The 25,839-nt window shown below is 34.3% G+C and overlaps 1 protein-coding gene across 4 annotated transcripts in view; it reads right to left on the bottom strand.

Moving 5' to 3' along the window:
• NBEA (neurobeachin) overlaps nt 1-25,839 on the bottom strand; it is a 448,146-nt gene that overhangs the window by 285,598 nt on the left and 136,709 nt on the right. For all 4 annotated transcript variants that reach the window (XM_041487283.1, XM_041487285.1, XM_041487282.1 and 1 more), the window contains exons 21-30: nt 25,625-25,817; nt 24,356-25,378; nt 22,335-22,552; nt 20,704-20,857; nt 14,066-14,074; nt 11,458-11,638; nt 10,686-10,816; nt 9,277-9,384; nt 7,528-7,696; nt 6,047-6,142 (exon numbers count right to left, since the gene is read on the bottom strand). In XM_041487283.1, the coding sequence (XP_041343217.1) occupies nt 6,047-6,142; nt 7,528-7,696; nt 9,277-9,384; nt 10,686-10,816; nt 11,458-11,638; nt 14,066-14,074; nt 20,704-20,857; nt 22,335-22,552; nt 24,356-25,378; nt 25,625-25,817 (2,282 nt within the window). The remainder of the gene's footprint in view (nt 1-6,046; nt 6,143-7,527; nt 7,697-9,276; nt 9,385-10,685; nt 10,817-11,457; nt 11,639-14,065; nt 14,075-20,703; nt 20,858-22,334; nt 22,553-24,355; nt 25,379-25,624; nt 25,818-25,839) is intronic.

Genomic DNA, 25,839 nt, shown 5'->3' on the forward strand with positions numbered 1-25,839 from the left:
ATAGGAAATACTCTGGGGTGGGTTGGCAATTGGAAGGACATAGATCTTGGTACAGGAGATTTAAGACAGAGGGTCTTGAATGTTCCTTTTAGCCAGTGTGGATTTGTGAGGAGAAGCAATGTAGCTGCCAACCAGGAAAAGCAGAGAGGCATTGAAATGGGAAAGGAATATAGCAGGAGAGACTTAGGGTGGGGAAATCAAGATTGGGAAGTGATTGAAGAGTACAGTTATCATCAGCCTCTGTTCACGGCTGGACATGCGTAAATGCACGTCTTCTCTTTTTGTTCACTGGAAATCTCTTCTATGTGCTCAAATTCATCAAAAGTTTTATCATTTGTTTCTTTCCCTGCAGTCATTAAGGCAGGCCATACCTACCTTGACCATAGAAAGGACACTGAAAGAGACATTTATGACAGACACAACCTCTTGATCTGTTTAGGCAATGTCTTTAATCAATGTCTTAACTCTTCTTTACTACTCAAAGGTCTTTCACTCAGTGTTTGATGGATAAGACATCACTCTGATTGATCACCTGGCTGTCAAACAAAATGTCTTAAGCCAAAGCATTACCAAGACATTGACTAAAATATATGAAAAAGATACAATAAAAATAAGAAAATGAGAAGTCACATTAAAGAAATGTTAGCTTTAGAGTAAACCAGTTATTTACATTTTGAAACAAAATCAGAATGGAAATTCGGAACAATATGGATATATTTTTTTCCCTAGGTGAATTTCCCTAGTTTTTTCAGTTTATATTTTTATTCACTTATTGTATATTGTGTAAACTCAAACTCACAAAAATTAAAAAAAATATTTTAGAGGTACTTATGATAATATCTGTATTTCTGATGCATGCTGAGAAAGATGGTGGTTTTTTAATTTGACATTTCTTACAAATGAAATAAAATAAAATCTCTCATGTAAGTTACAGCATTCAGCAACAAAAATTAACAGTGGAGCACAGAGTGTTCCATATAGACAAGCAAACATATTAAAACATTTTGGTTTAAGCACTACTTTTTAAAAAACTAAAAGTTTTTAAAAAAACTTTTAAAACATCTGTAATTTGTACGAACAAATGAAAATTTAAAAAATCCCTATTACAACTGCTTCATGCATACCTAATGACTGATCAATTAATAATGAAATATATGTGCAAACATCTTCTATGATGCCTTAAGTAGCTGGTAAAGGGCAATAAATAATAGATTAAGATGTATTCATTACTATCTCATGGTCTTCAAATGCATGTCTTTTCAGATGTAGTTGGAATAAGGAGCATATGTTTCATCAGAAGAGCAGTAGGATTATTTTGAGCAGCTGGCAGAAATTCAATAGAATTGGAATTTTTTGATAATCATGATTATCACCCATGCTCCTTATAGCCTTCTCCTTTCATGGAAACATATATACAACTAGATTTTGAGGAGGATGGAGACATGAGTTTTGTCAGGACTTCCTGAGGCAAAAAAAAATTTCACAGGAAATGGAAATTAGTCCTTTAGTCCACTTTGTATACTTAGGCTGCTATTCTAATCCGAAATAATTTGAAAATAGTCAGGAAATCTCTATGCTACTACACTAGAAATACAAATAACAGTGTATTTCTCAGAGTACTATATCCCTAGGAGACCTGAAAAACTGGATTCTTGTCTTCAAAGCTGTTTCTGCAACCTTTTAATATAGTTCGTTCTGTCAAGAAAAATAAATCAATAGCTTCCAGTCCATCTGCACCACATATCTTTAAGAAATCTATTAATTTACAATGCTTTGGGAAAAATACAGAAAAAGGCAGTGATAGCAAGCGAGTGGAAAAGTCAATCAATTTTTGATAGAAGTTTCTGATAACCTACATTCTGATTTGCTTCACACAATATATTATAGGCTAAATTGCACTGTTGCCATGCTTTCATTTCTGAAACACTCCTGAATAATGCAAATGGTAACATCAATTTTCAACTGAAAATATATACTCGTTACTTGGTAAATATTAATTGTGTTCTCAGTAATTAATAGAATGCCAGCTGAAGTGTAAAAAGGAAAAAAAACTATTCACACTTTTCTACTGTTGGAGATGTGGAAACACTCTTCAGACAACACTGCTGAAACGAATAGTTCAATAAACCTTCAAGGTAAGCAAGGACAGCTTCAATAGCAACCAGAAGTGGAAAAACTAATTTCAAGTTATCCTGACCACTATAGCTAAATCTACTTGAAATTGGTAGCTGTAATTTGAAAAGTTTACTCGGTTTTACATGGTAAGGCTTATCAGCTGTTATTAGCAGAAAGTACCATGCTCCTCTGTCTCTCCTCTTATTCTGATGGAAAGGTATTTCTCTCTCAAAATATGTACTGATTACCCTCTGCCTGGTAAGAGAAAAGGCTGCTCTTAATTTTTGTGTCTCTAGTTCCACATCTTCCAGACATAACACAGATATGTACATACCAGGTTTGGGAAAATATCCTTATCTAAGCAGAGAAATTAACCGAGAACAAACCAATATTTTCTAAGCTATTCCAATTGCTCCCATTTCAGAAATGAAAATTTTGGCATTTTATGCTAAGCTCAGAAGGGTAGCTCTTGCTAACCAGTGAAAGGATACTAACAATGTCTTGATTAACACAGTTGTATCTATGAACATATATTAAAAAAATATAGATGTGGATGGGGATATTAATAAGACATTTAATGTCATTATTGGATTAAGTGCCTGACATCAAAGAATTTGATTCCAGCTTTTGTTGTAAACCAGTGTTTGTGTCTGGAGTTTGTTTATGCCATGACACAGGAGTCAGGATTGATCTGACCAAGACAGAGGTGTACAGTGAGAGCTATAGTGAATGAAGAAAGATGGCATTTCTAGTGACCAGTAGATCTCAAAGCAGGTCAGATGAACCGTACCCTAAATGTGCCTAATCTCTCTTCACCTATTTTTTAAGGGAGATGAAGATGACTACCTCAAATATTGATTTACTACTAATATTTTCCACAAAGTAGAACTGATGCATGACTGATGATTTTGAGACAAAACACTGAAAATCCAGGACAGAGGTTTTGGTCAATAATTTTTAATGTTATTCTCATATTTACTAAATCTCCCTACTTAATTAATTAATTAATCAAATTTTAATTTAACTAATTCTTTGGTATTTTGAATAGGAAGAAGCAAGTCTGTAGCATTTACTTTTGTAGGACTATGTTTTTCAGACAGCCTTCAGATGCAAGAGAAAAGTTCTGTTCTGCCATTTCCCTTGAGACTCTGGTAATTAATTACTTCAAAGTGTAAAGCTATATATGACCTAAATGGAAGAGAGAGAACTTCCTCTTAATTTTACAAGATGTGCTTTGTCTGACTACACACTAACTAATTTATGGGTACTGAAGACCCTTTAAAGTTATTGGAAACAAGGAGGAGAAACATAAGCACTTCGAACAAACTTATGATGAGAGTAAATCTACAGATAAAGATCTATTTTTCTCTCCCCATGGGTCAGGTTAGAAGGAAAAATAAATACAGAGGTATAGAAGGTTATAAAGAAATAAATATTTTTATTGTTAAATGTTAGTCATAGACACTACTGTAATAGTTTTTCCTTCCTGAGTGTGACCTTGAGCAATATCTGAATAATAGTAAAAGAAAGAAACATTATTTTGCCATCTACAAACATTTGTAAGGGTAGAATATATTTCCCTTCAAAACATATTTTAAAGTCTTTTATTCCAATACTATCTTTTATTTATATCCAGTAATATCAACAAAGAAGGCAAAGTTTAATATTTTTATGATGATAATGGAAGAGTTTAATACCAAATAAAATTATAAAATTCTTATAACCCACACTTGACACCAGCTGCAGTTTCTCATAGGAAGCATTTACTGATCACATACTGTAATGTACTTGAGACAAGTAGGGTCTCACACAGATTTAAATAGATTTTAACTAAGGATATTGCCCCACACAATGGAAAAAAAAAATAAAAGTAAGAATTTCACTATGAACAAAATCATTATCTTAAATACTGGTAACATACCTAATTCTATCTTACCCTTTCCCTGGTAAGTTTCCTAGTCAGATAATTAGATTCTACTAAAAATGGATAAATGGTTTTCATTTAAGGAGTCAAGCCCTCTTCCTGAATTAAATAGATATTTTCCAGTACAGTTCTAACAATTATGATACTACTTGCTTGATAAACAAAGAAAAAATTCTTTATATCCATCTAGTGTCATATGGAATGAATAAAATATGTCTTCACTTCCAAGTAACAACCAAATTTCTATCAATTTTTTAATAAGTAAGACTTTGCTTTAAAAATATGTTGTTAATTTTAAACGCCACATTAAACCACTTTGTATTAAGTAAAAATACCTTAAAATTTAAAATCATATTCAAAAATTACATTTGCTGCCAATGTCTGAAAGCAAGTCAGGTCACTGAAAAAAACCCAATTGGCTTAAGCACTGGTATGAAAGATTCTCTTGAAATGACAAATATGTTTAAACTTCTGGCCTTTTATGACAGCATTTGCAATTCTTTTTTTCCTTTAACTTTTTGCTGATGTTCAAAACTGAGGAACTGTGTTCACAATCTAAAAAGTGGAATTATTTTTCCTCCAATGGGTAAAGCTGTAAAGAGTATGAGACTGAGACCTCAGACACTTAAAACACTTAAGGATCTGATGATATCAACAAATAAAATAACTAACCACAGATAACATTTCCTTTACTGAATAATTTATTTCTAAAGCCAAACCACTTTTCTTTCTAACCTGCTTACACTGTCAATGTAGTGCTATTGAACTATTTCTAAACCAAAACTATGCTACTTGAACTCAAGGTAAAACAAGTACAATAGATAATAATATTAATATTGAGCAATAAAAAACATTTTCTTCTTTGTATGGCAGACAATCTTATGAATCAAAATCACAAACCCTGGCTTACACACTATTAAAAATTAAAGCAATTTATAATATACATACATCAAATTTACACGTACATACACACATCAAAGCTCAAGAAATGCCAGATTAACATAGTAATAGTTTAAGTTGATGTAATACGTTTTTTAACAGAATACTCTCAGAACAGCCTATAACAAGCATGTCACCTTATTACTGAAATAGAATGTCAATTATTCTTTTCTTTATAAACTGTATGCATTCTAAATCACTTATGCTTTTTAAAAATTGGTCTTTTTACTCAGTGAGATTTTACAAAATTATACCAAGGACATTTTCATAAAATTAATTTTTAAAAATTCTTTTACATTCTGTATTTACAGCACATTGCATGTAAATAATTGTGGAAATGTACATGCAAACTTGGCTAAAGTTACATTCAGGTAACCCTCTCTTTTTAAAGAACTGACAAAAACCCCCATGGTTCCTACCTTATAGAGTATCTATTAAAACATACAAACAAGCAAAACAAAACAAATCAGGCCCAAAACACATAATAGTTGCTTTGGTAGAAAAATTGGTTTCCTTCAAGAAAAACACAGCACAGCACATTAAATAACAGGCATAAATAATTCACATACAGTATCAGAGGTTTACATACCATCAGGAAGGCAAGAAAAAAAGCGAGAAAGGAAGGCAAAAGAACAGGAAAAGATACAGGGAAAGGGAATACTACAAAACTACTTTATACTTCATGTGGTATGCAATACTTTCAAAATAGGCCTGATTTTATTTTTATGGGCGTAATATTGTAGCAGAATAACCACAAACCAAAAGCATTTAAATTTTCCTATATCCATTCCCTTCTCCTGACTGTTTTTTTTTTGGTTTTTTTTTTTTTTTCAGTAGTTTCATTTTATTTTATAATAATTAAAGATAATAAATTGTAGTGAAAGTGGGACAGAGATTTCCTAAAAAATGTAGGCAGGAAGTTAAAGTTTTAAAGGTATCATCAGGTCTGATCTCCATGTAACCTGAGGCGTATACTTATTTATCAACAGTAACATCACATTTACTTCTTGAAGTGCATTACATTAAATAAGAACACCCAAACAGGTTAGGAGATGATGTTAATATTACCTTTGTAAAATGAGTGGGCAAAGCTCTGCTCAGGAATTAACTTGGCAAGGAATCCATGGTTCAAACTTGGGTGAGGGATAGATGGTATGACCACAACTGTGGAGAAAATCATGGAATCAAATGTGAGCCAGCTAGTATTCATGTGTGGCCTGGTCCACTGTGGATCCATGACAGATATCCTATCTCATTGAAACATGCAAATATGGTATTACCAACAAAAAAAAAAAAAAAAAAAAAAAAAAAAAAAGGCATTTCTAAAAGAAAAAACCCAATTTCCTTATCAAGAGATAGGAAATAGCATACCTATTATTTGGGCACTTCAAGAGCAACACTTATAAGGAAAAAGAGACACAGATAGATATATACAAGCAAATAGGCAAGACAGTAATGGATGAAAGTAGCAGTTTCTTAGTTCAGAACCACAATGTTAAATCAGGAAGGCAAAAAGAATTATGAATTCTCTTAACCGACTATGTTTATGTAGTATTTTTCAAATGGGAAGCCTACAAGCACACCGACTTCAGAAAATTACATAAACTTAGCAAATTAAAACAGCATGATGAATCATAAAATAATGACTAAACGTGAATATAACACAAATTGGAGGAAAAATTCTATGAAGAATTAAAATTAGCAACTTCATAAATGAAGAAAGAGATTAAAGATCAATACAAGAACAAAAACATACACAAAATTTTTTTGTGGACAAATGCAACTCCTGTTTTAACTCTTTTAATGCAGAAGGTACAGTTATAATCAATCCAATCAGACTTGAGAAAAAAAATGCTGGACTGAGTGCAAAATATTTGAAGCAGAGTGGGGTAAGGTTTGCATCCCTCATTTCGAACAGGTTCTGAGACCTAACAGACTCCCTCCTTTAGGGCTGAAGAACACATGCCAGTAAAGCTACTACTAAAACAGATCACAAACAGTTCAGTCAAAGAAGGCAATAGTAATGTTTTCTGTTTATTCTATTGTTACCATAGGATTTTAAATGCAGGCACGGATACAGCGGGACTCCAAGAAAGTACTCAGTCCTCACTAATACCCTTTCACAAATTTCCTCAAACAAAGGGAGCTCATGAAGGCAAACAGCTGTATTCTCTGTTGATTCATTTTGTGGTATAAAGATATCTGTTCTTCCTAACACACAACAGACTGAGGAAAATTTTTGGCGAACTACCTTGTACTTTTCAATTTTAACTCCAGCAGGAACCCTGGCTTTTTATAATTATTTTCAAATTAAAGAAAAATAGAAACATAAAGAAAGATACAAATGAAAATTAGTAATACCCTGTAAGCAAATACAGAGAATACATGAAATATGCCAATTTTAAAACCCCAAATTATTATATTGGAAGAAAATAGTATGTAATTTCCTATTAGGATCTTAAGCTACTCACTAAAAATACTTTGTAGTAAAATAATTACAGTTCTAAAAAAAAAATAAATCACATCACATTTGAAGAAAACAAATTTACCTGTACTTGTTGGTGAATTTATTTCTTGTCTGATATTTCTACCTGCCTGGCTCCCAGACCTCGCAGTTTCTCGCTGTGGTTCCAGGATGTCGCGGTACTTGGAGACCATCAGGACTGAGATGAAGTAAACCACAGCCAAAGCTAGGAACTGAGCTTGCTTGCTGTCGTCCTGTGCCAGGGAAAAATAAACACATCTAGAATATTGAATATTTTCATGGACTTTTTCTACAAAAACATCACAAATCTTAAGAGTTAATACCTTTCTGGAAGGCTGCTTCTGCCAGCATAGCAGGAAATGGATAATGCAGAAGGCTGAGTGGATTTTCAGTGGAGTGGTACACACACAGAGCACATAGTAAGTACTGAATTTTGGAGGTAAATCGGCAGCTACACAACAAATCCCAGGGTCTGTGGAGTCAATGGATTTTCAAAACAGGGCCCTGACCCTACTCTGAGAGTGCTTTAAAGGCTTCCTGGCAGCAAGGACAACTGCTTTCTGCTGTCCCAAGGATGAGATTGTGATAGCCCCTGACAGAAGGAGGTAAGGGGTACAATTGCTGAGAGGGAAATCTAAACTCACTGACGTTTCTCTAGCTGATGCTGGATGCATAAGCAGGCATAACATAAAAGCAGGGAGAATGTACCCCTGTTTTTCCTCCAGAAATAGCTTATGCATTCTGATTTCCCCTTCCATAGGAGATGTCAGCAGCAATCCTAGTTTTCCAGGACTGATTTAACTGAAAGCCAGGACCACTATAACTTTGCTGTCTTCTTTTCTTCTCATTCCACATAATCTGCTGTTCAAGGGAAACTGCCATCTATGGCTCAGATATTATCCTGATTGAGATTCAATTGCTCTAATTTAACTGAAATGTCTTCTATTATTATTATAATGTAAAACTTAACATGATGAAATTAAAACTTTAGTTTCTATATACTCCTATAGTGGTTTCATCTTTTTTTCAATTTCACAAATATGTATTTTCTATTACAGTTCCAGTGCTTGTTTTCCATGTTTTCTGAGTGTTATTTAACATGGCTGCGTGTTTTTGCATGCCTTAAAATAACTAGATCTCTTATTAATTTATTTCATAGAAGTTCCAGAGACATGCTTTCTTGTATTCATTTCTCCATTACTTAAGAAAAGAATAGGTGACAGAATATTGCCTCTTTGAAGTCAGGCTGGAGAATTTAAATGTAACATATATACTTGCAGGCATACAGTAATAATTCCTATTGCACTACATTCAAAAACAAGTATATTGTGGTGCAGCTTTGTGCTAAAAGCCACCGCAGAAAAATCTGAAAAACCTTTTTATATATGTTTACATATGTAAGTGTGTTCAGCAAAAGTGAGAATTGTGTTTGCAAACTGATTTGCTGCATTTCTATAACATATGTACTAATTCTTCTTTCCACCCTGGTTGGAAAAATAGTTAACACCTTTAGTAATGCAATTTTAATCAACATATGTTGTAACTGATTTATCTTGGCTGTGTTTATTTGGCTAGTTTAAGATTAAGGCTGAGTGTTAAACACAGTTAGCTACTGATCTCAAATAGCTTAATCAATATAATTTTTTAAGTGCTGAAGGTGGCTGGTAGTTACAATGTCACAAGCAAAGAGTGTGCAGATAATATATGAAGGGCCACACATGAAGGATATTTTTAATTTGTGTACAATCAAAATCTCTTTCAAAACATAAGTGATAATTTTGCAGAAGAAAGAATTACAGCACTCATTACTCACCACATCACGGAAAACAACTGCTCGTAGACGATTAATATCAACATCCTGAAGAAGCCTATCAGGGTCTTTTATGGGAGAAAGATTTCCAGGGACATTTTCAAGGGGAGTCTAAAAATAAAAAGTAATGAGATTTTTTGGTCCCCTCAAAATATAAAAGCACTTCTGTTAGAACCTTAATTTGGCATTTCTTTTTCAAGCTATTACATCAATCTTAGATGATATTGCACATAATTGTCAGATAAGGTCTCTAGAAATAAAGTGATGCTTTGAATTATTTTCTTAATGACAGTCATATGTAAATTGTTACATCTTTCCAGTAGCTTGGAACAACTATACCTCTAGATAGAGTTAAGATAAAAATTTTCACACAAAAGTTTGTTTCAGATTATAGTTTCTTCATAACAGAACAATAAATTATTTCTAATATGCATGTAATGTTTGAAAATGCTGAACAGAAATATAAAAATAAATGTTAATTTTACAGAGACTTATTACAGGCTACTAATAAAATAACTGCTACTATTTAAAAATGATAGAATAGCATGCTTACTTTAAAAAATAAAATGTATTAAATGTGAGGCCTGAACACCTAAAAGTCTCCTTTTAGTGATTTTGCTTGCACTGAATACAGCAATATCGAGAAAGGTAATGTCTTTGTGAGATTTAATGAAATAATATTATGAAAGCAGCTAACTTTGTAACAGCTGTTTGAAAAACTCTTTAGAGAGAAAAAAAAAACTGATTTAGTAATGAAAATATAGCAAAAAAGAAGTGATCCTTTGCATCATGCAATGTTTTATATTATAGTCATGGCCTCTGCCAAATTATTTCAGATTTTTCTTTCTGTATCCCCAAAGTCTTAAAGCCGTGAGCAAGTTAAAAATATTAAAAAAAAAAAAAAAAAAAAAAGAAAAAAAAGAAGAAGTAGAATGAATTAATGACACAGGAAAAACTAAGCAGTAACTGAATATCCAGTAAAATTCACTTCTAAAAGCAGACATAAATACTGATGCCTAATATGCATTCAAAGGTCCATTGATGCTATTGGAATGCAAATATTCCACCAACAGAGATGCGATTGCAGGATTGCATTAAAAGTGGAGAGTGCCCTGATGGAATATAAAAATCTACACAGGTATATATGACAGAGGTGAGTAAGGGGACTTGTTCTTTCAAGAAGGCCAAGTAAGAGTGCAAAATCTGGTTAGAATTGGTACAGTCATACTCCTACATCAAGGTTTTCATCTTTCAAAGAAGCCTCTTCACACACTTTTACCATAAACCAGCTAACAGGAAAAACCTAAGCTTTTGCCAAATATTTCAGAAGGCAGTTACAATTATTTTCTGATCCTAAAAAAGTGGTGTTTCAGACTTGCCATCATTGCTGTTGGTTCTTTATGATCATTTACCTTGGTTGCTGCTGATGCTGTTACACCCTGAAGAGCATCTTGCGTTTTACCACCAATTAATGATGTCTTGTTTACCCTCTCTCTTTGCCTTTGCCTGCATTCTAAACAGTTCCTCACAGCCACACAACAAACTAAAAGAAGAAAGGAAAATGCCACAAATTAGAGTATTTTTTCAATATTACATTTAGAACACCAATTAGCACTCATTACTAGTAGGCAGTAATTGAAAATTTGATTAAAACATTGAGAATTGAGAATAACTCAAAAGTTTTATACCAGAAGCAGTAAAATAATCACTATCACAACAAGTGGTATGAATAACAGGAAACAGTGAAGATAAATGCCATGCTGTTGCAAAACATATTGAGAGCTACAGTGTCTGCACAAGTATCCCACTCTTTTTATTTTACATAGCCCATAGTGTCCTACAAATCCACGGAGACCTGCATAAGAAAAACTGCAATATGGAAGTAGCAAAGCATCTTTAAGGAAAAAAAATCATCCGTTTGCTGACTTAAATTTAATGTTTTTACTCTCCCTGAATATATACAACTTGAACTACATAAGGAAGAACATTTTCAGACATGTCTTTCTTATGACTAAATTGAATTGGCCTTAAAAACATATCAGATCAATAAATAATAAATGGGATTTTTACTTTATCACATCAAGCTCTACCTACAAGGTCCTTTCCTGCACATGTCACTATTTGATCCATGGCAACTCATTGATCTGTAAGTAACTATTTAATACATCCTGTCTGTTGACTTACCAAGCCTTAGGCACTGTCGCATTAGACCTCCAGAAGACATGTTTTTTTCAGCTTCAATCTCACTAAAATTTAGAGAACTGGCAAATACTAGTACATCAACCATTGCCATCAGACGGCTGAGAAACGTTACTGCTGTCTCTGCTGACATTCCTTGTGTCACTTCAATATTTTCCAATTCAGTCTTTAAAAGGAGATAATTGAATTAAACAGTTTGAACACAAGTGAAATATAAAGACAGCACATACAAATCTAAATTGTTATGCTTAATGGCAGATAGATTGAAAAGTTATTTAAAATTCTCCTACTGATAGCATTAACATAAGCTGTGAGTGAAATTCAAAGTAAGGCAGCATGAAGAGTGAGAAAATTCTTTACATGCTGTAATAGATGAGAAAAAGTCTAATATAAATGAGAAAGTTATCAGCAATAACACAAAGACAAAGAAAGGGTAGATAATAAAACAATGCATGGTTTAAAAAGGTGCAACATATTCTTATGTTCTTCCATAGGCTACACCAACAGGTAACAGATTAAAGGAATTACTCTGTGTACAGCTTTTACTTTATGTTCTTTCATATGAACAAATGTGAGGAGTGGAGTGGGAAAAAACATACAGTTTTGCACTCTGTCTCCATGAATTGCAATGTTTACAGCATATAGAATCCTGACAGAATCCAATTTATCAGTTTATGTTTGCTACCTCATGACAACAACACAGGGAAAGTAAAAAGGGACAAGTGACATGGCATGCAGCTCACATGTCCCAGAGAGTTGCTGTTTCTTTCCTAATGTTGGACTCTCCTTAGCGGGAATCAGCAGAAAATTTCTGAATGAGTTCAGTATTTCTGAAAACTAATTTTTTTTCTCAAAAAAAGACACTTTGATGTCCAGAGTCATGTTTTCAAATGCCTTCAGGTATTTAACAGGGCAGATAAGTGAGGAAACAGTCAGCTTAATCCAAACCAAAAAAATATCTATTTGAACACTTTAACCTCTGGAGCTAGGCAAATTGAAAAGATCAATGTGTGATACTTGTCTGCATCGAGAATTATGCCTAAATACTATTTTAAAATTTGTTTAAAAGTGACCGATTCTTACTGATTGTCAACAAGCTTTCCAGTTGCAAGACTTTCTGAGCACACAGTTTAGTCCCTTTGAAAAGTACTTTCATTGTGCTTCTCTACTTTGATTAATTTATTTAGAAATATTTATTAAAACAAAATATATACTTTCTGCTCTTAAAGTAATTTCCTTCTAAAGGAAATAAAAAATACAAAACAAAAAAATTGTTTATTTCCATACTCCTAAAACATTATTAGCCACATTCATGGCTTACTTTGAAGAATATTTTTACATCCAAAATTATAAAAGTGCAAACTGTGCCAAACAGTATTAAGGAAACAATTGTTTTGAAAGATGAAAGATACAAAGTGGCATGTGTCACCATAATGATAGATAGCCCTTCATTTAATTTCTCTTAAGGATATAGCATGTCGATCACATGAGTGATTTGGGAAGGGCTGTCATCTGTCTGAACTGCCCAATAATATTAGAAAAATAATAAAATGACAACTCTCAGAAGAAAGATTTTGAGCCTGTCTACTACCTTCTTTGGCCAGGGCTCACCTGTTTAGTTTGTGCTGTGGTCCTACCTTTTGGAAAAATAGGTTGCTGGGGTTTTTATAACAGACTGGAAGAAGATTTTTTGAAAGCACTCACCCAAAGAAAATATACTTGCAAAAATCTATAGCCATAACAGTCTGCTAGAAAAACTCATATGTGGTTATGGAAACTTGAACTTTGAACTCATGCTTGAAATAACATCAGGCTCACTTGCAACCAGTTGAGTGCCTGATGTCGATTTTTATCAAGTTTCAAGTGTATTGTGCCAATCATAGTCTTAAACCTCTCAGAATATCTGTTGCTTTTTTATTTTTGAAAGTTATGTATTAAATTCACTGAATATAAGACTTTAGTACATTTTAGCAAACTTTGAATTAAAAATAATTTTTTTTTTTGTTTTTACAAATCTCCCTAAAATTCTGTTACATGGAGGAAAAAAAAAAAAGACTGACAGGTTTTTTGCACCAAACTTACCATCATTTCTACCTGTTGAATACTGCACATTGGTATTGTAATAATGTCTAAAATATATTCCATTATTTATCAAGCTGCCTTCTAGTATCATCAATATTTTATATAGTGGTATCTCCAAAACTCATTGAAAAGTGAACAGATCACTATTCCATAACTTCTCAGTGTAATTTAAGAGCAGTACAAAGCCTTCTATACAATGAACACATTCAGGACATAAAGAGTTTCTCTACTGACAACTGCATTTATAACTTAAATTAGCTCACAGGCCTAACTATGTTCAGCCCAGGAGCTAACAGCAAGCACCATCATTGACAATGCATTAGGTTGTTAGGGGAAATATGCTAGGAAAAGTTAGTTACTACACCTAATATAATCCTATTCACATTCCACTGTGTTACAGGAAAAGTATAGTAAGACTAATAATAGTAAAAGAAAACCATAATATCAAATGATCAAAAATAAGATATTTTTGAAAATGCAAAAAACTGAAACTTACAGCAGCAATACTAACCTTAGAACCCTGGACATGCAACAGACAAAACAGACAACAGATCACAACAATAAAAGAAAAAGAAAATTATTTAAGTTAACTAAAAATTACAAGGTAAATTGAAACAAATTAGTATATTGGAATTATACATTTGTTTAATTTATATTTAAAACAGCAAAACATTTAAGCTCAGCATGAACATTTGAAAGTAACGACTTGTCAAAGATAGCTATGCACAAGGAAAACTTTAAATCTTATATTATTACAGAGTTCATGTAAACACTGCTTCTTCCAAAGCAATTTTATGAAGCAATGCAAAACAAAGTAATGTTTTAACTAATTATATAGCTATGAGCATTTTACAACAAGCCATTCAACTGGAATGTAGTAAAGTAGTTCATCCTTTTATGAGGAGGCAAATATGTTTAAAATGCTTTGAAAAAAAAATTAATTACAACAAGCAATGCTCTGGTTCTTCATGCATAATGCTCTTCACTTGAATATACTACAAGATAGGTCATTACAATATTGCATTTGGGTGTGATTTCTTCAACCTAAACCAGTGTCAAACTAGATATGACAATGTTTTTGAACCACAGGAAAAAAATATCAGGACTAAGACACTCAGACTGAGTTGCCCTTCAAATTTCACTATTCACAATTAAATGTGTGTTAAATTTGTATGGTTTAGTTTTAGGTAGAACCACTCTCTCTGTTACCATAGTGGTCTAGGAACTAATTCTGAAGTTTTCAATGACTTTGTTTAAAAATAGAAAGAAACTTCAGATTCTGTCAGTTATCATGGCTATAATTTAGACTGTGGAAAAACCTAATCTAACAAAAAGAAAAACAAGCTGAAATGTACAGCTTTCTTCCCTCTTGGGGCAGAAAATATGATGCTCAACCAGTTTTTAAATGTGTCTTCATCTTTTTGTTGTTGGATGCAGCTGGGGAATTAAGTTGTGGCTATTATCTCTCAATTACTAGCTGACAATTTTCATGCAGTTTTGCCACTTTTGATGCTCAGAATTGCTGTAGACCACACAGCACCCGTGGAACCACACGAGTCCTGAACGTGATAATGCTAACACGATACACAGGTCATACATCACAGATTTTAATCTGCAGACCTAATGAGGCCATCATTAAATATTTAATGGAGTTTTGTGGACAGCTCATATAACACCAACAGCCCTCTGATCACAATCTGAGAGCTGATATTTTGAATTTTGCAGGTAAGAAGCTGAATATAGACATAGAATAAGTGGGAAAACAAACTGATTGCAAGGGGTCTGGAAATTTGTTCAGTATTGCCACATATATTTAAGCTCCTCAAATTTTTTTTGCCTTGCTCAATGTCCTCAAGTCCTTGTCACAGCTGCTATCCTTGCAGCAGGCAGTGATTTCTTCAAATTACTAGCTTGTACACAAAATGTTCTGTCTGTAAACCAGTTTCTATTAACAGAAAGCGTCTTCTGCAAACATTTTCTCTTATAGGTCCTGTTTTTCACACTCCCACAACATAATATCTTCCTTATGGTTGCAGTTATTTTTAGAAAGACATCCCCAACATAAAAGAGAAAATAAAAGGAAATAGTATTTTGTATTTTATGACCTCCCCATAATTGTAGCAGAGTTATCTAATATTCCCAATTTAATATACTAGACATCAAAAATAAAAAGTAGAAGACACTCCAAATTATATTGTAAACCAAAAAAAATGCTAATATTTTTTGTTAATATCTGCTTCAATTTCAAATTGTTTCATATATACAACTGGCAACACTTTAAAAACACCAGCATTTGAAGCAAGTCCATGTACAGACCCTGGGATAAAGGTAGCATAGAACTGAAATTTAGTTAAATATTAAAAATTGTGGGAATAGATTATTATGAATTACAGTAAACTTTGCCCTGCATGCCACTCTGGATTCTTGAGTTACCCACAGACTTTTGAGTGTTTTGTTTACACCAAAGATGCAAGTTTTTCTTTTATTCTCTTTTCTTTTTGTTTTTAATTTATATTTAAAGTTTTCTATTCAGATCATCCTAGTCTGTATTTAAAAAAAAAAACCCAAAAACTAAAAACCAACCAAACAAATAAAAATCCAAAACCATACCAAAAAGAAAACAAAAAGAAACCCCGCAAGATAAAAGGCAGATTTCTTTTACAGGAGTTCCATAGTGAAGGAATTCTATAGTTAAGACTGTCTATTCTATAGCAGGCAAAGAATCATGAAACAATCTTCCACTCAGCCCAGAAGAATTGCCATTTCACTCCAAATCTAAACTATGCAAAGGAAACAAAGTATTTTTGAAATGGGGAGTTTTTCAAACATTCATCTTTTTAAGGAAACTGTGACAGTACAACTTTTTTTAGCAATGGAGGGAACACGATACAGAATCTGTTGCACAAAAAAAACCCCACCAAACGAAATTGCAAACCGAAATTGCTCCGGCATTCTGAAAGTCATTTTGCTAAATTTATCCTTGGCTCTTTTCTTCAAATACACTTAATTAATTCAAACATCTAATACTCAGCATCTATTCCACTAATAAGAAATAGGTGAACTGCTTTATAAAAATCAGAGGCAATGGGATACCTGTAAGCAAAGATAACTCTATAGCAGATTGTTGAGAAGAGAGTTTTGCAGCAGAATTTAGGACTGCTTAAGAATGAGTGGCCCAGATTTGCTAGAACTCCAACTGATTCACTGAGAAAAAGGAACTGTGCACAGGCAGGACTGTGAGACAGCTGAAAAAGGAACTGTGTGCTTCTGTCTTTCTCCATTAGAAAACAAGGTATCTCATAAAAAGAAAATGGATTGAAGAGGTTAACAATCATTCCAGCCAGACCCTACAGGGATCTGGTAGATGTCTACATCAGAGATATCGGAATAATTTGCTTCTGTTGAGTAGATATCCATTGGATAGAAATCTAGGCCACATGAAAGTAACTCCAGTGAATACTGAGATTTTACCCTAATCTCTTCATGAATTCCATCCCTGTTTCAATCATGCCAAAGTTAAAGGGTGGAATGACCTTTAGTGTCTGTTCTATAGTCTTTTGGCTTTCACGTTTCATTATTCCAGACCAAAAAGTACATTAATTTTTTTTTAGTGGATGTAAATACATTATCTATGCCACAAATAAAATATACTAAGAGGAAATAAGAACTACTACTTTAAAATTTCAATACGGGCCCCGAAGGGCCATCAGTGAGAGTATCAGAGCCTCATCATTCATGAAAGCGAAGAAGGAAGAAATTAAGAAAAAATGAGCTCACAGCTGTTGATAAATTGAGTACATGTATTCTACAGGATCTACAAAACGTGAGAGTTTTGACACCCCAGAAAAGCTCGACAGCACAGAGATATGGAGGATCAGAGACCAAATAAGAAGATGGTGTGGATTCAAACAGGCACACCAGGAGATATGACTCAATCCTACAAAGCCATACAGGATATGGAGCTGAATAAAAACATGATTAACCACTCTTTTCATAGTATAAACAGTAAAGCACATAGTGACTTCATGCATTTAAGCAGGCTTAAGGAAAACAAAGACAAGAAGTGCTTCGAAGGTTATATAATTGCTTTGTCAGGCTCAATGCCACAGGATATTATGGAAGCTAAAAGCGTAAGTAGCTTCAAAAAAGATTAGATAAAGTCTAGAAGGATGAATTCCTCAGTGGTTATTAAATATGACAGCTCAAACACCATCTCTAGTTGTTAAAATCCTAAATGCTGAAACAGTGTTATTAGAGCAATCAATATGCTTGCTCAGACTTCAGCATTTTGATGTAAGCTGCAAAGAGCCACAATTGGTGGAAGAATACTAAAGCAGACAGGCCCTTGGGTTGACCCAGTGAGGCAGCTTATGTGGTCTGTGAACAGCTTCCTTTCAGAAGTGCAACACAGCTTGAGAGGACTTCTAATACCATGCCCAGTTTCAATTACAGTATTATACAGACTGACAGAATGGTTGGGGTTGGGAGGGATTCAGGAGGTGCAACTCAAAATTTTAACTCTGTACCTCATGGATAGAAAATTATTCATTAATGTAATAAATTACAACACAGTAGGTTCCACATGGAAATCAAAAAACACTTTTCCATGGTGAAGCTGACTGAGCACTGACACAAATTGCACACAGAGGTGATGGAATCTCCATCCTCAGAGATAGTGAAAAGCTGTCTCAACACAATCCTGGACAACTGGGTGTAGATGGCTCTGCTTGAGCATGGGTGCTGGACCAGGTGACCTCCTCTGTCCCCTTTCCAGCCTCAGCCATTCTGTGATTCTGTGGGTCTTTGAGTCAGTGAGGGAGAAAGCTTACAGATCCTTTCCCCCTGTAAGAGTTACTCTGGTGGAGAGTAGCCAGTAGCAGGCCTGCTGTAAGTGTTTTTATGCAGTGGAGATATCATATCAATCTTCCAGTTTCAAACCTCTTCTCTCTTCCCATTAGCAGCTTCTGGAAGGAGGAGGGTGAGACAGCCTTTTGTAACTGATTGCTTTCAGTGGCCTGCTTTGCCCTTTCAAGGCTGAGAAGAAATATATTCTGAACCAGCAATCCATCCACTTCTCCACAGCAGTTCAAGGATGCACAAGCATTAGAAGTCTGAGAATCAGTACAAAACTTATTTTCATTCATCATACGACGGATACTCACAAGTGGTCTGATGCCCAGCAGGACATCTGCTCCCTTCGAAACTGTGCTTCAGAACAAGACTGAAGGAGAGCACCTACTCTAAGGAGGGAGGATGGGCTGCACTCTTCATATCTGTCACAGTGACGAATAAATCCACCTTCCTTTTAATCTTTGTGGATGGGCAATGAGGAACAGGAATGGAGTTGAATAAGCAGGAAGAAACCTTTTTTTTTAAATTTGACACAGTAGGATTCATTCAATTTGAAGCTAGAAACCAAACTTCAAGTGAATTACTTTATTTCACAATTTATTTTTATTTTATTGACCTAGACAGATGGTAAAATTAAGCATTCAAGAAATACACACAGTCCCCATATAATGGATAAATGTGTGCATAATAACCAAATTTGAAAATGTAGTCTTTTGTATCAGTGCATGAAAATCACTGCTACTGGGCAAGGCAGCATTGACACACAATATTTTAGGAAATGGATCTGTAATATTAAAGCTGTGTCAAGTAACTATCTATATACACACACACACATATATATATATTATCCAAAATAAATAGATGGAAATGGGGAACTTCAAAATTATTATTCCATAGCATGGTTCTGCAGTATACACCAGGACAAGAATTAAAACCCACGAAGGGCATTCATTGGAACTGCAGCCTAATTAATGTTGTACCCATTTTATATTTTTATATAAAAGACGTCAAAACACCATAATTTTCAAATGATGCCTAAAATGTTTACTTTAAAAAAATATCCCCAATGTCCTTTAGAGAATAATAGTGGAGCCTCTGTTTCAAGAGGGCTCAGCGTGTACTCACTCATACTTGTCAATATTTACAATAAAGGACTTGCAAAATCAGGACCTTAACATTATTCTCATGACTACAGACAATAATTGCAGCTTTTCACTTTTGCTTATAGCAAATATTTTTCCAGTTAACACTGGAAAATAGTGTTTGGTGAAAAAATTTAGAAAAATTTAGTGAAAGCAGTAAAGAGACAGCATCAAAAATGTTATTAATTATCTGTCTGAAAATTACAATAATGTTTAGCAAATTGCCAGCCCATACATTTATACCGTTCATATAAAATCTTCAAAAAAGGGGTTTTAAACTAGAAGCAACAGTAAAGAAAAAAGTCATCTCAATTGTTGAATGGCTAGAAAAAATATTTGTGCTTTTACTGCACATTTTAAAGCACATTTGCAGTCTCCAGTGCCTATTACCTACATTATTTCAGAGGAGTCTCTTTGTCCTTTCTAGGTCTCATTGTCTCCCCTTTCAAAGCCCTGTATTAACTACAGATAATTTTTACAAGATGCTCAAGAAGACATTTAGTATGGAAGAAATTGTCACAGATATTAAATGCATAGACAAGGCATCCCATTCAAATAACACATTTATTCTTGTCAATAATGCAATATTTATAAAATATTTCTCCCTTTCTAGTGATTATATTCTGCCTGCCTGAGCTTTAATTTGCTAAGAAGTCACAATTTTGAGGAGATAAAAATATCATTTATTTTTAGTAAAAGATTAAAAAGAAACAAAAAAAGGCAGGGAAAGGACCTACTGAAGGAAGAAGTAAACAGAGTAGACAGGGGATGACTTCTGGGGATCTCCTTTGGTATGCAAACTAATAATGGCCATGCAAAAATGGTTTATGAATATCAATGAGTAGACATCATAAAGCATGCTGTTTTGTTACAAGAATCATTATCCTAATGATAATCCCTTTAAATGAAATATTAAACAACTATGAAATATTATTCTTACTAAGTACTACTTCTCTGATAAAATAAGCAGTTCAAATGTAAAATGTTATTAACATTCTGTATATCAAAGTTTAACAGTTTGATTATAAATTTAAATTTTTGAAGGAATTAGCAGAAAGGGGACAGGAGTCCCAGAAGAAGAGTCAGCTGAAAATAGTAGTTTGCATTATTAACAACAATTACTAATATGACCACTAGGTGGGAATATTGTACTTACAGTTGGGGATGTGGCTGCTGACAGCAATGGTAAAATTCCTCCACAAGCAATAATAATATTGTCTACCATTTGGGAGATGAGGTGTATTGTGTTGTGTACAAAAATAATATTTTCATTGCTATTGACAAAGTCCATCACTGACTTTGTGGAGTGACTGCAAGGACAGAAGAAAAGAAGTATTAAAAATTAACACTTAAAATAAATTTTAGATAAATATATTCTTTGCAACCATACTATGAATGTTCCTTTGCTAAAAAAGAAAAATTTGGTCTACAAATCTTTACATGTAAATTGTCTAAAAATATCAACAAGGCTAGTTTAATGAACAAATTGATTGCTATCTCTTTCTGCACAGGATTACATTCAAATACTCAGCTGAGAACAACATCTTCTAATCTGTTATTCCTAACAACCAGTACTTTACTTCACAGGCAGTTCTGCTGAAGGCAATGGAGTTGTTTCTGCAGCTTGAAAGCAGCTACTTAATATTGACTTCACCATGCTGCAGCAGTGCCGTTTGAAGCACCCTTGATAACACCTAATGATAACACCTGCAACTGTTTTAAAGGAGAAACTCAGTAACATGGCCATAACTTGATTCAATATTAACTTTGTTAACTGATAATAAACCTAGCATTAATAATAGCTCCACAAGCCACAGTTGCTTGTAGATTAGTTGAAATCTCAGCGACTCCTAATTGGTGAGCAATTGTCCCGTGAAACGGCCACTCCCCAAAAATATAAAAACCTCTGAGTGAAAATATTGAGGAGTACTCTAAGTATGGTCTTTCCCCAAAGCAACATTTGTTGTCAGCCAGCAAACAAAAATTAAAGGCATCAAGTGAAAATACACAATCTGAACTTTAACCTTCAAATATTATCTGAACACATCCCATATACTCTGCCAAAAGCAAAATATCAAAATTGTCTATTGCCAAGTGAGTATCACAGAACAAACAGTGTTTCACCAAACTGGAAATTAAATGTAATATAAATTGTTCCTTTGACAAAACTATGCTCAAATTTTGTGAACATTAAGTATTCTGTAGTGGAAATTAGTGTCAAATGCCCCCCTTATAGCTACAGAGTACCTCTATTAACATGTACAAAATGTACAAAAACACTAGGAAATCACATTGCTGTCATAAAATATTATATGATCACCAAGACTAAATCCAACCAGGAGCTGTCATGCAAAAGAAAATTTGTCAATAGAGTGTTTCCTTAGAAAATGCTATAGGAAAGAAGTTTTATTTATACACCTTGCAGGTAGATAAACTCCTTTAATTGATCACTTAGGAAGATGGCCATTAGCAGAAGTCATCCTGTCTGGAACAGGGGCAGTAGATTCTAATGCTAACTATGAATTGGAAGAGCAGCTCAGTTTGTTTAGGTATTCAGGATTTATACAACTCCTCAAGGAAACAGGAATGACTACCTGTGAAATCAAGCTGTTCCAGGCTGGGGAGGGGTAAAAAAAGAAGGTAGAAGATACAGAGAGGCACTGCAGCTAACACCAGCTCTTTTCCTCCACACCATCCCAGTAACATCCCTCTCCAACATGCCTCGTTTTTGATGGCAACACAGATCAGGAGTTAAAGAAGAAACAAAGACCAGAAACAAAGACCCACCTTCTCCAAACATGTACATCTGTTTCTAGCGCAAAAAGCAAGTCTGTCAGGAGGCGCTGGTGCATGGGAGACCATTTAAACTCTGGAATACGAAACATCGTTGTGCGTGGACCTGGACTAAACTGTCGTCTCTGCTCTTCCGTCATTGGCATTCCTCGAAATCCCAAGTCAACCCGTAAATCCCGGTCTTGCTGGGTGACAGATCGACCCTGGATTGCCTACATCAACAAGAGGTTCAGAAATGATGTTAACTTTATGCAGTGTGTTTTTGAATGCAATGCAGAATCTGAGAAAGGACAGGATAAAACAATGCTGCCATAAACCACATTTATGCTCCAAGGCAGGCAGTATCCTTCAGTAAATGAGCTGCTCCAAATCAAATCTATCAGTGATGAGGGGGGGTTTGGCTGACCCTCTTTTCAGCTACTCACCAAACTTTTACTCTCAGATTCTTCATTTGAAGTCTTACAGAAAAGACTAAACGTAGCCCATCCAAGGTCAGTGACAAGATTTTTATATGTAACAACTATATTTTGGGCCAATAAACACGGACAAACTACATAGTGGTGGCTTCAAGGAAAGTATATTTTTCCACAGTTCCTCATTTTTGAAAACCAATTCTTTTTAGCAAGATCATTAGAGTATTACATCTAGTCCCCCAAATCCCATTTTGCCAATTTAAAAACAAAAGAGAACTTTACAAAACTATGTTAGCAATGTAAAAATGGATATAGCACTGGAGTTGAGCTGAAAAACTTCTTGTTTATTTAGTCCATCTTGATCTCCTATAGCCAGTATTATGAGAGCAGAAAAGGTTTCCTTTATATAATTTGACCTCTTGGGACTAAAATTATTACAGTTGCTTGCATTTACTATGTTTTTATTAAGGTTATCATTAAATTACTTTTTTCTCTTAGATTTATCTAAAATTTTTCTTTTTCACATTAATTTCTGCATAGTGGTTTTTTTTTTCTAGATAGGAACATAGGAAAGAGTGAATTTGATATATTCATGATATATATATGAATTCAATATTTGATCTATTATTAATAAAGGCATTAACTCTTAGGAGTAAGCAGTAGTTCCCATCTCTGTCACACAATTTTCTTGCTTTCTTTCAGTCCATTTGAATAAAAGAGAGTTACTTTCTACTGATAAGGCAGGGAGATGATTGTAGACCTGTTTTTAGAAAATTTGAGGTTAGCAACTCCAGTCAAATACATTCTCCTTCAGGTACAACTGCAGGTAACCCTCATGCCAGCAGCAACAATGGTATAATAACTTTAACATAACAGAGGAGCTTTTATCTAGCCAATAATAATGCATCAAAGCCCAAGAACGGGCTTTGATTTGCATTGCCACTGCACAAACACAAGCATGGAATATGTAAGTATCTCCACTTAGGTGGCTGGTCTTGAAGTAATTTTCAGTGTTTTCAGTGGTCTCAAGGAGATAAACTTAACGAGGCAGTTACCGCACCTACAGCAATCAAAACTCCAACCACCAGCTCCACTGTATACATGCTAAAATAAAATTTCTCATTAATCAAGAGAACAATAATTCTCCATTTATTTTTTATTTAATAACTACTTCAACTTTTTTATTACAGTTAATTCCATTTTAAGAAAAAGTATTTAACCATGGACAACTTAGAGTTCATAGCACCCAAAGAAGAGATTAGAAGATGAATTTCCACTACTTGCTCAGGTGATAATTCTTCTTAAGAACATTATTTAATAGAAAGATTAATGCCCTCATATTTAAACCAATTCATTGTAATTTATCATTGATTTTAGTAGGAAATAATGTCATTTAACTAGTATATGCAATACATATTTTCTATACAGTCATGAAAAATTTCACATTATGGCATTTTCAAAGAAAATGTGCCTGGAAGATGTACATTTTTCTGTAATTAAAGAAATATACTTCAAATTTCTCTCAGATCTCATACTGTTAATCTCCCCCTCAGCAATGATCAGTGATTACATTAGACACGCACATGGCTACTTGAAATTTACCTGGGTTGTAGTAGTTGTCTGGATCTTCCGTATCTCCTTCCCTGCCTCCTTACCATCATCAGATCTTTCTGTATCTGATATTATACTTCCTGCATCAACATTAGGTACTGTTTTGCTACCAGAAGACTCTGTCTCAAGAGTTGTGGCAGTCATTTCAGCATATTCTAATCCTTTAGATGATGAAGACAACTCCCTCTCAGAAATGCTATTCATTCCATCTGAAGTGGTGTGAATCTTGAACTCTTTGTCCTCTATTATACTTGAAGCACAAGTTATATCTACATTACCTGTCATATGTGCAAGCAATCCCAAATCATCATTTACACCGAGATGCATCTGTGTCTCTTGCACATTTGGAATGGCAATGTGATTACTTGAAAGTTCAGGAAGGAGTTTCTCCTCCTGACTAGGTATTTTATCAAAGAGAAATGAGGTATTGTTAGTAGAAGGTTCATCTTTCTCATCAGCCAGAGTTATTAATGGACCATTATCTTTTTCCTCATTCTTCTTAATAATACCCACACTTCCATGAACATTGTTTTGGAGCTTCTCAACAGCTGCACTATACACATTATCTAGAAGAGATTCCACTTCTACCAGCGCACCATTTTCTCCAGTTCCCAGTGTCTCTGGTGACAAATCCATATCATCAAGTTTTACTTCAGTAGCTTCTACTTTTTCAGCTTTTATATCAACTAAAAGGTCATGAACTTCCACATGCACTCCTCCTCCTCCAGGTCTCTCAGCAGTTCCGAGCACATCATCTGACACCTTTGTAGCCATGAGCAAGTCCCTCGTATCTGTATTGACGGGGTAATCTGTTTCACTTTCTGGGCTTTGACTTTGTGAAAGATCTTCTATCTCTCGGATTTCCATTCCACCTTTTGCTCCTGTTGTCTGAGAGGAAAGGCCTGAGATGGTGCTCACATTCCCCTTCTTCCCCTTTTTTATGTTTTCTTCCTCTTGCCTTTGATACTCTTCATACATTTTTGCTAGATATTCCTTGTGAGCTTCGTATGTGACCTTAAAAAGAAAAGATCAGATTATGTGCATGAATATATGCTAGATGAATTGGGCAAAATGAAGCAAGATTTTTAGGAACATATTAAGTACAGCTTACTAAGTGTTTGACAATAAAAAAAGCCACCTTGACATGAGTAGTGAGAGCCACCAGATGGCACTAAACCACTTTACATCGTCTATTGCTACACTGCTACTGCCTTTGGGTGTTACCAGTGTTTAAAAAAACCTCTATGAGCTGTTTCTTACCTTGGAATGGGCTATAGAAAGAGTATCCACCCACACTCTCCAGCCTCCCCATTCATATTTTATTGCATGGTACAAGAGAATACGGAAAATGTTGTAAACCATCTCTGTGATCTTCTGCTCTTCAGAGTTCTTAGGATTAATGTATCCCAGAGAAAACATCCAGTCCTGCCACACTGAACACTGAAGTAAACATCTAAAGTGAAATAATTAGTTCA

This window comes from Pyrgilauda ruficollis, unplaced genomic scaffold, assembly GCF_017590135.1.
Source record: "Pyrgilauda ruficollis isolate IOZ18807 unplaced genomic scaffold, ASM1759013v1 scaffold8, whole genome shotgun sequence".
NCBI classification, from domain to species: domain Eukaryota; kingdom Metazoa; phylum Chordata; class Aves; order Passeriformes; family Passeridae; genus Pyrgilauda; species Pyrgilauda ruficollis.